The following is a 14,048-nucleotide window of genomic DNA, read 5'->3' on the forward strand; positions in this document are numbered from 1 at the left end:
AATGTACAGAAAACAGGAAAAAGGCCAGAAGGAAACGCAGACAAGCAGGATAGCTTTGAAAGTTACAAGATAAATTTATCGTATACTTAAAAGGAAAGGGAAACTGTAAGTAATAGCTACAGTGTTATATTCTATAAACAATCTTCTTTTTCTATTCTACTTTGAATGTGGAAATTCTTATCTTCATCAATGTTTAGGTTCGCATTCAAAAAAAAATTCTTAAAGAAAAAAATTACCTTGTTGTTACCTCTTCACTCCAGTCAGGTGTCCCTATCTGTCTGTCCTTGGAAGGAGAATCAGTCAAAGATCAATTCTGACTCTGGGCTGGAAGTCTACAAGACAGCTCCTGGCTCCAAGTCTGTGGCTTGATATCAAGTTCCATTCCTGCTGGTGGTGCCTATTACACAGACCCTTGCTTGAATTCAGAACCCTCATTGCTCAGACTTCTTGCCCGAGTCCCCTATTTCTGAGTCTCTTGACCTATCTATTCCTGAAGTCTGCTGTTTGACTTTATCTGCCTAGATGTATGTCCAGCAGCTGCATCGTTCTCTGTTCTAGATGACAGACCACCTGACTTACACCATTCTGGCTAGCTGAACACTGGCTCCTGGTCAGCCTTGTCCTGTTGTCACCTATGATCTAATTTAATAGTCTGAGAAAACTGCTCTAAGGGAACATTTAGTCAAGTACAATGAGCAGCACTGTGTGCATCCTCCCTGTGTGTCAAGTCCTGTGCAGGGTTCTGGGGACACAAAACCAAAAAATGTACCCAAAGTGCATAGTAAACATATGGCACTTGCAGAAAAGGCTAGAATCCCATCTCTAGGCTCAATATCAGGATATTGGGGTAGTAGGTGACACAGTGGATGGAGCACCGGCTCTGAAGTCAGGAGGACCTGAGTTCAAATCCGGCCTCAGACATTTGACGCTTACTAGCTGTGTGACCCTGGGCAAGTCACTTAACCCCAATTGTCTAAAAATAAAATAAAATAAAATTCATTATCAGGATTCCATCTCAACAGTGGCTCAGAGAAGAATCTAGTCATTCATTGCTGTCCTTAGAGTATTATAGCCCCTGCCATGATGCCAGGCTCATAATGAGCACTGAATTCAATTAAGGCAGGAAAGGACTTTAATAAGAATTCTGGTACCTTGGGAGATACTTTAAAAAATATCCATGACTTGCTGGCTATGTTGGGGTGAGAGAAAGCACAGAGAAGAAGGGACTGTCTGGAAATTGCTGATATAAAGACAGGCATCAATACAACTTTAATAAAAAATTTAAAAATAAGGACTGAAGAGATCACTGGCTCTATGAGGGCCTCATGTGATCTGCCTACACACACCCTCAAAAACAAAACAAAACAAAACAAAACAAAATCATCACATCTGCTATAAAACCTGTCAAACACCCAGACTTTGCACCTTACATTCACAGGGCACTTGGAGAGTTCTCCAATGCATGTGCTATCATTTTAAATGCCTCTCCCAAAACACTGGGCATTTCCTTTTTAAAACTATAGGGACTATTTCAGAGCCAGATAGCTTAAAAAAACCAATCCACCCACTAGCTGACCAAGAAGAACACCCATCCAAGGGTTTCTTGGGGAAGCTACTACCCTTGCCCCATCCTTGGGACTCAAAAGCCAATCGAGCAAAACCATGGCCAGAAGCCCACACCAGCGTAGTGATCTCAAGCTTCAGGAGTACCTTACTACCAAGAGGCTGGATGCCCCTGCTTTCAAAGATCTTAAAGTCCAAATCCTTTCTCAACAATTCATTTTTAAGTAAGACTTCAAGTCAGAAGGATGTTCTACAGTAGAGCCCGCTTCGTGGGGGTGAGGTGTCTAGAACAGGTAAACAGTAGGCAACAATGAGCAATCCTCTTCCAATACCATCTTCCATGGCAAGGAGGGATTTATTTTTCTGCTGCTAAGCCATGTTTTTTCCTTGGTGCCCCTAAATATTCGGGGGAGAACAATCCCCAAGGCACAATTTTCAAACCTTGCATGAGACACATAAATGCCTAGTTCCAGCTCTGCTCTAGTGACATAATGACTGGTCACTGGTCTCCTGATGGGTGAGTCCCTGGCCAGATACCCATTGCTTGAGGGACCCCAGCCATATTCACTTTACTTCAGGCTCAATTCACTCTGTGGAATGCTCCACTGCCTCAGCAATTCTGTCCTCTCTCAACTCCCTTCCACTGTCATTGTAGTTCAGTCATTTCAGTCATATGCAACTCTTCGTGACCCCATTTGAGGTTTTCTTGGCAAAGATACTGGAGCACTTTGCCATCTCCTTCTCTAGCTCATTTTACAGATGAGAAAACTGAGGCCAAAAGGGTGAAGTGACTTGCCCAGGGTCACATAGCTAGTAAGTATCCGAGGCCACATCTGAACTGAGGTCTTCCTGACTCCAGGCCCTGGTGCTCTAGCCACTGAAGTGCCACTTAGCTGCCCCTAGCCTCCCTGCACCTCCCCTTTGTTTTCTCTTCTCCAATTAGAAGTAAGCGACTGTCTTCTTTTCCTGGATTTGTGTCCCTGGTGCTTAGCATAGTGCTTGGTACATAGTAGACACTTATTAAATGTTTCATCTTTCTATCTGTCAAGGGTTTCAAGAAGAAAATAACAAGATGACCAAAGTCCATTGGGAGCTTCCAGTAACTACAGTGGATGGAATCCGAGACCCACTTACCTGGGTCTCCTTCAAACAGGAAATTTGCTTCTGTAAGGAGAGATTTTCTTCTTTCAATTCTGCAGTGTCTTGCAGCTGACGCAATTCTTTCATCTTATATTGTTTGATCTCATCTTTCAGTAGGGCCTTTTCAGTTTCTATACATTTGCACTCCTGGGGAGAAAAAAACTTTGTCACGAAAAAGACAAATCCAATTTAACATTTCTCTTCTTCCATCGTCAGGAGAGCTTTGAGATGTTTCAGAAGGTATTAGATCTAAAAGCACAAAAGGCAGAAACTTATCCTTTTAAAAAAATGCTTAATCTTTCTGGTGGCTGTGGCAGAAGGGGATAAAACATTATTCATTCACCAAACATTTTTGAGGCTCTGTTATACCACAGTCCTCCCTCAGGTGCTGGACCCTTCCCTTCTAAGGTTACCTTTTATCTACTCTGTATATATCTTGTATGTACCTATTTATTTATATGATTTCTCCCCGATTAGAATGTAAGCTCCTTGAGAGCAGGGACTGTTTCTGCCTTTCTTCATATCTTCAGGGCTTACCACAGGGCTTGGAACATCATAAGCAATTAACAAGTGCTTATCAACTGATTATCAGAATCATCTGAGTTTACAAGGGTCTCATTTTCACTTTTGCCTTCTGACTTCTTAGTTCATTAAAATTCACAGTGTTTCTGTACATACATTTAGGCTTAAGTAGAATAACTTGGGCTTAGCTATTTCTCCTGCTTCAGGCACAGAATCCATTAGTAATAGGCAAATGCAAATTCTTTTGTCACTGAATTTCAGTTTACAAAATGTTGTTTGTAAAAACACTCACTTTTTTAAAATTTTGAGTTCCAAATTCTCTATTTCCCCTGCCTTTCCCCCACCCATTGAGATATCATCAATATGATATCAATTATACAAGTTAGGCAAACATATTTCCATATCAGTCATGTTGCCAAAAAAAAAGAAAGAAAAAAAAAAGAAAAAAAGAAAGTAAAAAAGTAAGCTTCAATTTGCATTCAGAGTTTATCAGTTCTCTCTCTGAAGGTGAAGAGCATTTTTCATCATGGTTCCTTTGGAGTTGTCTTGACTCACTGTATTAATCAGAGTAGCTAAGGCTTTCATAGTTGATCATTGTTATGATATTTTTTTAAAAAGAGAATTGGCTAGTTTAGCTTGGCAGCTCAAGCAAGAAGGTCTCTAAAAAATAAATGGTAGACTCTTGGCAAAGACAGCTGCCTGAACGGAGGCAGAAAGCCCAGGTCCACCACATCTATTCGAGCAAATAAAAGTTTAAAATAATGATCAAGAAATACAATGAGAAGACTATAATAAGCAACTTTATCCACCTCAGAATTACACAAAAAGTCATTCAGAAGCCTGTAGCAATTAAAAAATAGGGCTCCACTACCAAAGCCAGAGCCACCAATCAAATCAAACCAGAAATCTCCCAGCTTAAGCAGATACTGTGACCTGCAAGGGTCTGTATCCTGAAGCAGCAAAAATGGAAGGTTCCTTAGAAACAACCAGGAGAGACAAGAAACAGTGGTCACAGCAGCCAGTACTCTGACAAGGACACCCAGAACCAAGGAGCTCTGCAGTCTCTAGCAGTCTGCTCTGAGATGCCATACAGAGCCCCAAAGATTCACTCTGACCCTCAAAGATCCAGGTGGCCTAACCCTGGAGATCAGCACAAGAACCCAAATGATCTAGGTCAAGATAGAGTAGGGTTGGCCACCCCACCCAAAAGCACAGGAGACAAAGCTTGGCTCTAGCACAAAGCCAGGGCCATTGCCAGTCCTCCTGATTTATGTCTTGTCACTGGACTCCCAGTGACTCTGGAGGAGAGAGTTAAGGCTGATGACTTTGTACAGCCCTGCCTCACTTAAATCCAATTCACTTGCAAGTCAAGATATCACTCTCCTGATGTCATTTTCCTCTTCAAGAATGAAGGACAAACAACAATCCGTAAGTAGTAGCAGCTGCTCCCTGGGAACTCAGCCAGTCAGTGCAAGTTGGGCAATGATGCTATCATTCTTCTTCTCCTTCTCCTTCTCCCCCTTCTTCTCCCTTTTCCTCTTTCTTCTTCTCCATTCTTCTCCTTCTTTCTCCTTCTCCTGTTTCTCCTCCTTCTGTCCTTCTGTCCACATGGGGAATCATACCCTTACATGTGGGTGCTTTGTCCAAAGGAATATAATTTTTTGATCACATACTTCACAAGGTATCTTGCAAATCTTTTATTGGGATTTGAGGATTAAATCTTTTCTTCTGTATTTATATATTCTATCAGTATTTTTTCAAAAAGCTGGGACAGTTAGCTCTTTTGTCTGGTTGTAGTTTCATTTATGATTTCTTGAAATATAGCTCTGAAAAAACAGGCTCTGAAAAAGCCCATGGTAATTCAAATGAAGCTACTTGACTATGCCTTTAAACCCAAATCACTCTGGCTTTCACTGATTGGCCAATAATAGGTCCCAGCCCAAGCCTCACTTGCTCATTGTTTGGGTTTTGATGGCTCAGAGTGAGTGCAAAATAGCAAATTGTTTTCTGTTCTGGTCAGAAACTCGGAGGGTCTTCCCTTCCCAGATTGATTCTTTTGGGAAGACAAACTAGGCCATCTTTTATCTCAATTCCAACCTAGCCTTTAATCACTGTCTGGGCATTGCCTCAGACAAACTGAGACCTGGGAAAGACCTTAGCTTATAAAGGTCTCCCCCTGCATCCGTAGCCATGGCGTGTCATCTTGACTTATGTCTTGCCACTGGACTCCCCAGTGACTCTGGAGGAGAAAGTTAAGGCTGATGACTTTGCACAGCTCTGCCTCGCTTAAATCCAATTCACTTGCAAGTCAAGACATCACTCTCTTGATGTCATTGGTCCTCTTTGAGAACGAAGGACAAACACCAACAGTACAAAGCCCCAATTCAAGAACTAAAGCTGGAGAGGTGAGTAAACCAAAGAAGATACAGACAACTATAAAACACTATAACACATCAGAGATACCCAAAAATCCACGTGGAGAGTTTCTCCATAACTACAAGCCAAGACTCAAAGGAAAAAATGGACTTTCCACAAGCAGTACATGAATACCTAGGGAAAAAAATGGAGCAAGATAAAAATGAAATAAAAGTGCTGGAGGAAAGAATTGAAAGAAAAATAAGTGAGGTATGGGGGAAAGGGGTAAATCTTAATGAACTACTAGATTCCCTAAAAATTGGAATGGACAAAACAGAAATCAATAAATATCTCTCAAATGAAAAAACAACTGATTTGGAAAACAAGTCAAGGAGGGATCACTTAAAAATCATTAAACTCTCTGAAAACTTATGATTTAAAATTTTTAAAGCCCTGGAAACTATATTCTGAAAAATAATAAATGAAAGTGGCCCAGATTTATTAGAGCCAAAGGGTAAAGTGAAGATAGACTCCACCGATCACCTCTTGAAAGAAATCTCAAAAGGAAAAGTCCCAGGAATGTCATGGCCAAAAGCAAGAGCTACCACATCAAAGTAAAATAATTGTAATAAGCTAGCAAGGAGTTCAAGAAACCAATTAGGATCACATAAGACCTGGCTGCTTATACTAAAAATGAGGAGATATTGGAATACAATATTCCAAAAGGCAAAAACATAGACTTATGATAAAGGATTATTTACACTGCAAAGCTGAGCAAAATCCTACAGGAGAAAATGGACCTTTAATGGAACAGAAGACTTTCAAGTATTCCTGATGAAGAGATCAGAGCTGAATAGGACTATGAAATGCAAACACAAGAGTCCAGAGAAACCGAGATACGTAAATTTATTTGAACTGTTGGACTATAATGATGATATCATGTTAACATTCTAATAGAGAGAGAAGAACCATGTGTCCCTTTAGAACTTTAATGTTTTCAATGTGTAATAAGAAAAACTGAAGATACCCAAGAGTGGACCGATTCTAGGAAGGGAGTTATAAAAGGGAGTGTGCAAGAAAAGTATACAAATATGGAGAAGGGCATTGGGGAGGAGGGCGGAGAAGGAAAAACAAGCATCAGATGAGCCTCACTCACATACGTGCACATGCACATGCACCACACACACACACACACATACACACACACACAGAGTATGGTGTGGGCATGCATCAAACACAACAGGAAAACAGGCTAGGACAGGGAAAGAAAGGATTAAGAGGGAGGAAAATACCAGTGAAGGAATAGTCACAAACAAAACAAACTTCTTGATCCTAAAGAAGGGAAAGAAAAGCAAAGAACTGGTGACCATTAGTTGAGGAATGGCTCAACAAACTGATGCATTAATTAATGGAATATTATTCCAGGTTCACACTATTCATATCTGTTGTTGTTCAGACATTTTAGTCATGCGCAACACTTCATGACCCCATTTGGAGTTTTCTTGGCAAAGATACAGGAGTGGTTTTCCATTTCCTTCTCTGTAAAGCGTCTGTGGCCAAATTTGAACTCAGATCTTCCTGACTCTAGGCCTAGCACTCTACCCATTGCACCATCCAGGCCCAAAGATACTGGAGCTGTTTGCCATTTTCTTCTCCAGCTCATTTTAGGGTTGCTAGGTGGTACAGTGGATAGAGTGCTAGGTCTGGAACCAGAAAGACTCATCTCTCCAAGTTCAAATCTGGCCTCAAACACTTATTAGCTGTGTGACTCTGGGCAAGTCATTTAACCCTGTTTGCCTCAGTTTCCTCATCCATAAAGTTCTTATCTACCACTCAATCAAAATCCCAGTAGCTGTTGCCTACAGATCCCCAAGTCACTCCCCTTCCTTCCTCAGTGAGTTTGGTACCAGGCTGAAAATGTTTTTCTCTTCCACAACTTATGCCCTAATACTAGGGGACTCCAACATACATACTGATTCTCCCTGAAACACCCCAACCACCCAGTTCCTCAACCTACTCAACTCCCATGAGCTACTGCTCCACCCCACCTCAGCCACACACAAAGATGGCCGTACCCTTGATCTTGCCATTACCCACAAATGTACCACCTCCATGTTCAAGAATTCTGAAATGCCCTTATCTGACTATAATCTACTAGCTTTCCACCTCTCTCTCTGCCTCCTCTTACCAAATCCTACTCTTCATTGGCATTGTGACCTCCAGTCCCTTAACCCTTAAATCCTCTCCCAGGCCCCATCTTGACCCCTTGGTGAACCAATTCAACTCTACACTGTCCTCCTCTCTTGAATCCCTAGTCCCTTTACCTTATCCCCAATTATGCCCAACCAAGTCTCAGCTTTGAATCACTCCCATCATTAGTTGCCTTTGCACCTACACATATACTGCTGAAAATGAAGGTGAAGAAAATCATGAAAGTGTTCTGACTGGGTCCACTACCAATTTATGTTACACAGCTTTAACTGGGCCCTCACTGCTGCTAGGCATCCTACTATACCTTCCTTAACAACTCACTGTCCCATTCTCCACAGAGGCTCTTCCAAAATTTTTCATCCCCTTTCAAACTTCCCATGGCTCCCCCTTCCCCTGTCGTCTCAGCTGAGAACCTTGCCTCATATTTTACAGAAAAAAAAAATTGAGGCCATTCACCATGACCTCCCTCTTCTCCCCTCTTCCTCATCTCCTATTACTCAAATGCCTTCTGACATTCCTCCTTCACCCCAGTGTCACAGGAAGAGGTGTGGCATTACTCTTTACCAAGGCTTACCCCCCTACCTGTTCTACCTCCAACAGATTGCCCCCTGTCATTCCGACTCTCTCTCTCTCCCTTTATTTTCAATCTCTCCCTCTCTGTTGGCTCCCTCTCTACTACCTACAAACATGTCCACACCTCCCCCATCCTGAGATGATGATTCATCTTCAATTGATCCTTCTACCCCTACTATCATCCTATATCTCTTTTGCCTTCTGTAGCTAAACTCAAAAAAGCTGTCTAAGCTAGGTGCCTCCACTTTCTCTCCTCTTACTCTTTTCTTAATCCCTTAAAATCTGACTTCCAAACTTACCATTCCACCAAAATCTCTCTCCAAAGTTACTGATGATCTCTTAGTCTCAAAATCCAATGGCCTTTTGTCAATCCTAATTCTCCTTTACTTGTCTGTAGCCTTTGACACTGTTGATCACTCTCTCTAAGTTTTCAGGATACCACTTTCTCCTGGTTCTCCTCCTATCTATCTGATCACTACTTTTCTGTCTCCTTTGATGGATCTTTTTTTCCAGACCACTCCCTCTAATCATAGGTATCCCTCAGGATTCTATCTTGGGCCCTCTTCTATACCATCTCTATACTGATGATTCTCACATCTACCTTTCCTACCTAAACTCTCTGCTGACCTCCAGTCTTACATCTCCAGCTGCCTTTCAGACATCTCAAACTTGATGTTCAATAAACATCTTAAACTAGGTGTGTACAAAATGGAACTCATTATCTTTCCCCATAAACCCTCTCCCTTCCTACTTTCCCTGATATTGTAGAGGGCAACACCATCTTCCCAGTCCCTGAGGCTCACAGCCTAGGAATCCTCCTGATTTCCTCACTATCTCTCCCCCCCTAGATCCAAGCTATTGCTAATGCCTGTCCATTTTACCTCTGCAACATCTTCTCCTCTCTCTTCTGAGAGAAGTGCCCCCCATTCTGATGCTGGCCCTCATCTCCTCATGCCTGGACTACTGCAACAGCCTGTGGGTGGGTCTGCCTGCCTTAAGTCACTCCCCACTCCAGTCCATCCTCCATTGCTTAATAAAGGGATTTTCTTAAAGTGTAGGTCCAACCATGTCACCCCCTCCCCTACTCAATTCTAATAGCTTCCTATCATCTCTAGGATCAAATACAAATACAATTCTGTTTATTCAAAGCCCTTTATAACCTAGCCCTCTCCTATTTTTCCAGTCTTCTTATACATTACTACCCAACACATACTCTTCAATTCAATGACACTGACCTCCTGGCTATTTCAAGAACAATACATTCCATCTCTCATATCCAGACATTTCCTCCAACTGTTCTTCATGCCTGGAATGCTCTCCCCTATATCTCTGCCTACTGGCTTCCCTGGTGTCCTTTAAGTCCCAACTAAAATCCCATCTTCTACAAGAAGACTTTTCCAACTCCTTAATTCCAGTGCCTTCCCTCTGTAAATTATTTCCTATTTATCCTGTATATAGCTTACTTTGTTATGTTTGCAAGTTGTCTCCCCTAATAGACTGTAAGCTCCTTGAGGGCAAGGATTGTCTTTTTTTTTTGTATCCCCAGCACTTAGCACAATACCTGGCACATAGTAGGTGCTTAATTTTATATTGTACCATATTGTACCATAAGATATTATGAGATAATTGTACCATATTGTGCCATATTGTATTTGACCATAAGAAATTATGATATTAATTCACAGAATCCTAGGAAGTAGGAATCAATGCAGAGTGAAGTGTTGGGAGCCAGGAAAACAATTTATACAAAGACGACAACAACACTGTAAAGAAAAACAACTATGAAAGCCTTGAGAAGTCTGACGACCAACAATTTCTCTAGAGGACCTATGATGCATGTTACCCACCTCCTGACAGAGAAGTAATGGAGCCAAGTTGCAAAAAAGAGACAAACATGTTGGACATGATCACTGTATGGATGTGTTTTACTTGACTATCCTTATTTACTATAAGGGCTTTTCCCACTCTTAATTGAGAGGGTACTGGGGGGAAGGGGAATGGAATTAGGAATAGTAATGCCAAAAACATAATAATCAGAGTGCCACTGAAACATTTAAAAAGTTCAGAGAACAGAAGGAAGTACAGAACGGAAGCACAGATAGGCAGGGCAGTTTTGAAAGTAACATTTTTTTTGTTCAGTTGGTTTTTGATTGTGTCCAACTCTCTGTGACCCCTATTTTGGGTTTTCTTGGCAAAGATACTGGGGTGGTCTGCTTCCTTCTCTAGCTCATATTTCAGATAAGGAAATGAGGCAAACAGGATAAAGTGACTTGCCCAGGGACACAGAGCTGGTGAGTGCCTGAGGCTAGATTTGAACTCACAAAAATGAGTCTTCCTGATTCTAGGCCTGGTACTCTATCCACTGCAGTACCATCTAGCTAACTAAATTTTTATATATATGTATACATATATACATGTGTATATATATCAAGCAGTATGAAATTGAGACTCACAATTTCATATACAATCCTCTTTGTACTCCGCTATCCTCTTTTTTTTGGTCATCAAATTTAAATTTTTTAAATTTTTTAAAAAGATTATGAATCTAAAAATTAGTGGTGGTAAGCATTAAGGTAGGGAACAAAAGCCCATTTGAGCTAAACACATGATCTGATCACCTGGATAAAATAAAAACAATCAATCTTTCTAAAGGATACAAATCCCCAGAGGTGATCATTCCCAGACATGTGACAGACTTGCTAGTAGAAAAGGCTAGACAGAGTTCAGTTACAACTCTCCCATTCCCAGTGCCCTAATTGAAAATATTTTATAATATATCATAATGTATCCACTAACGTTGGAAGTTCCTGAAGCATAGTCTATTCTCCAGAGACTTTACTTAAATATCCAAACCTATTATTTTTCTTCATATTTATTTTATTTTTTAAGCTAGAAAAGGCCTTAAAAATTTAATCTGATACCATTTTATTTTACTATTTTGCCTTTTTTTATTCTGAACTTTACAACCATCAAATAAAATGAGCATTTCCATATATAATATAGAATAAATAATATTATCCATGAACTAGAGATTCTTTTACATAAAACTCATTTTTCTAAGTATATAATGAATTTAACACATGACCTTCAAAGCAGTGTTACTTGTCTACAATTCCTTCAAAACTTACTTCTGTTCACTTTTTTAGGGGGGGTGGGGTGGAGGAGAGAGCCCCATCCCTACCCTCCTCTCACCAAAAAAAGAAAAAAGAAAACCCCTGAAAACAAAAAAAACCAAAACCCATTGCAACCAATATTCAGAGTCAAGCAAAACCATTTCCCACACCGACCATGTCCAAAAATCTGTTTCATTTTGCATCTTGGGTCCACCAGCTCTCTCTCTCAGAGGGCAGGTAGCATGTTTCATCTCCAAAATCATAGTTGATCATTTAATTGATCAAAGTTCTTAAGTCTTTCAAAATTGTCTTTATAATGTTGTTAAATATAGAAATTGTTCTCCTAGAGCTGCTCACTTCACTCTGCATGCCAGTCTTACTTGGTTTCTCCAAAATCATCCCATTTGGCATTTCTTATACCCCGATAATATTTCATTAAATGAATATACTACAATTTATTCATCCATTCCTCAAATAATGAGCATTTTCTTTGTTCTTTGTCAACAAAAGGAGGTGGTAGAAGTATTTTTGTCCTTTTGGGTTCTTCTACTCTTTCTTTGGCCTCTTTGAATGTATAGGCCACCCCTTAGGTATAACACTGAAGAAGTAAATTAAGTAGCATTGTCAAGTATGAACATTTCTCCAGTTATTTAGCCCTATTTCTATCAAGAATATTTATAATTGTATTCATAAAGTTCCTACATGCATCCTGTTAGACTCTTGAATGTTTGATACAATCTGTAATTATTCAGAATAGAATTTCTCTATCTCATTCCACTGGATTTTGTTGGTAATATACAAAAATACTGATCAATTTTATGGATTTATTTTGTATGCTGCAAATTTGCTGAGTTATTGTTTCAATTAATTTTAGCTAACTCAAGTTAATCCTAAGTATACCATGTCATCTGCAAAAAGCAAATCATTTTGTCTCCTCTGGGCCTATGCTTATTCCTTCGATTTACTCTCTGTCTTATTGTTATAGCTAGTATTTCTAGCACTATACCAATTAGTAGTAGTGTTGATAATGGACATCCTTGCTTTACCCCTGATCTTATATAAAAGGCCTCTAGTTTGTCCCCATTACATATAATATTGGCTCTTGGTTTAGATACATAATATTTATTATATAAAGGAAAGATTCATTAATTTCTGTGCTTGTTAGTGGTTTGTTAAGTTTTGTTTTTTAACAAAAACAGGTGTTATATTTTGTCAAAAGCTTTTTATGCATCCTGTAATTTTTTTAGCATTCTTTTTCATAATATTGAACCAACCCTTGCATTCTTGGCATAAATCCAACATGGTCACAGCGTATAATCTTTTTGATATGTTGCTGTAGCCTCTTTGGTACAGAATTCTAATTTTGATATTTAATTGGGGTTTATTTCTAGTTTTGATCTGTTCTTTCTTTTGTTGATGAAAGAGTTTAGAGAGATAAATTTTCCACTAAAGACTACTTTGACTACATCACAAAATTAATGGTATGCTGTTCATTGTTGTCATTTTCTTTAAAGAAATTACCTCCAACTATTATGGTCTTACTATTTCTCTGTAACTTATTTTTTCTTTGAAGCATTTAGATGCTATACCATTTGGTACATATATGTTAAATGCTGATATTTATTCATCACCAATGTACCTTGAGCATAATATTGTTTCCAATTCTCTTTCAATGTCTGTTTTTGCTGTTGCCCTAAGACCATGATTGTTACACTTGATTTTTGTTTTAGTTGAAGCATAATAGATTTTACTCTAGCATCTTATTTTTAACTCAGTGTGAATCAATGCTTCAAGTGCAGATTTTGCTTTCTAATCCATTCTGCTACTCTTTTCTGTTTTAGAGGTGAGTTTGTCCTATTCACAGTTATCATCATTAATTGTATATTTCTCTCTACCTATTCTCTGGCAGTTTTTTTTCTTTCCTTGGCCCTACCTTAACTCTTCTTTCTAAATTTTTTTTTTGTTACATTTTGAGTTCTGAGTTGTCTCCCTCTCTCCCTCCCAAACCCACATTAGAGAAGGCCAACATTTGAGATAGATAGATAGATAGACAGACAGACAGAGAGACAGACAGATCTATAGATAGATGGATGTGGAACCATACAGTACATACTTCCATATATCAGTTCTTTCTCTGAAGATGAATAGCATTTTCCTTCATAAATCCTTCATAGTTGATTTGCATGATCACATTACTCAGAATAGCTTAGTCATTCAGTTACTCTTCAAACAATATTGCTGTTACTGAATATAATGTTCTCTTGGTTCTGCTCATTTCACTTTTCATTATTTCATGCAAGTCTTTTCATGTTTTTCTAACACCAACCTGCTTGTCACTTCTTATAGCACCGCCGCATTCCATCACCATCATATGCCACAACTTAATTCAGCCATCCCCCAATTGATCGGCATCCCCTCAATTTCCAACTCTTTGCCACCAAAAAAAAAGTTGCTATAAATATTTTCCAACATATAGTTTCTTTTCCTTTTCCCCTTATCATCTTAGGAAACAGACCTAATAACAGTATTGCTGGGTCAAAGAGTATACACAGTTTTATAAGTCTTTGGGAA

General features: G+C 39.5%; 1 protein-coding gene across 4 annotated transcripts in view; it reads right to left on the reverse strand.

Annotated features, from left to right (window-relative positions):
• The window catches only part of LOC110201532 (protein bicaudal D homolog 2-like), a 43,439-nt gene that overhangs the window by 14,221 nt on the left and 15,170 nt on the right, over positions 1 to 14,048 (reverse strand). For 3 of the 4 annotated variants that reach the window (XM_020977260.2, XM_020977258.2, XM_020977259.2), the window contains one exon: positions 2,698 to 2,850. The exons of the other annotated variant lie outside the window; for it this stretch is intronic. In XM_020977260.2, coding sequence (XP_020832919.1) covers positions 2,698 to 2,850 — 153 coding nt within the window. The remainder of the gene's footprint in view (positions 1 to 2,697; positions 2,851 to 14,048) is intronic. 4 annotated transcript variants of the gene reach the window in all.

The sequence above is a fragment of the Phascolarctos cinereus genome, unplaced genomic scaffold (assembly GCF_003287225.1).
Source record: "Phascolarctos cinereus isolate Bilbo 61053 unplaced genomic scaffold, phaCin_HiC Scaffold_8;HRSCAF=390, whole genome shotgun sequence".
NCBI classification, from domain to species: Eukaryota; Metazoa; Chordata; class Mammalia; order Diprotodontia; family Phascolarctidae; genus Phascolarctos; species Phascolarctos cinereus.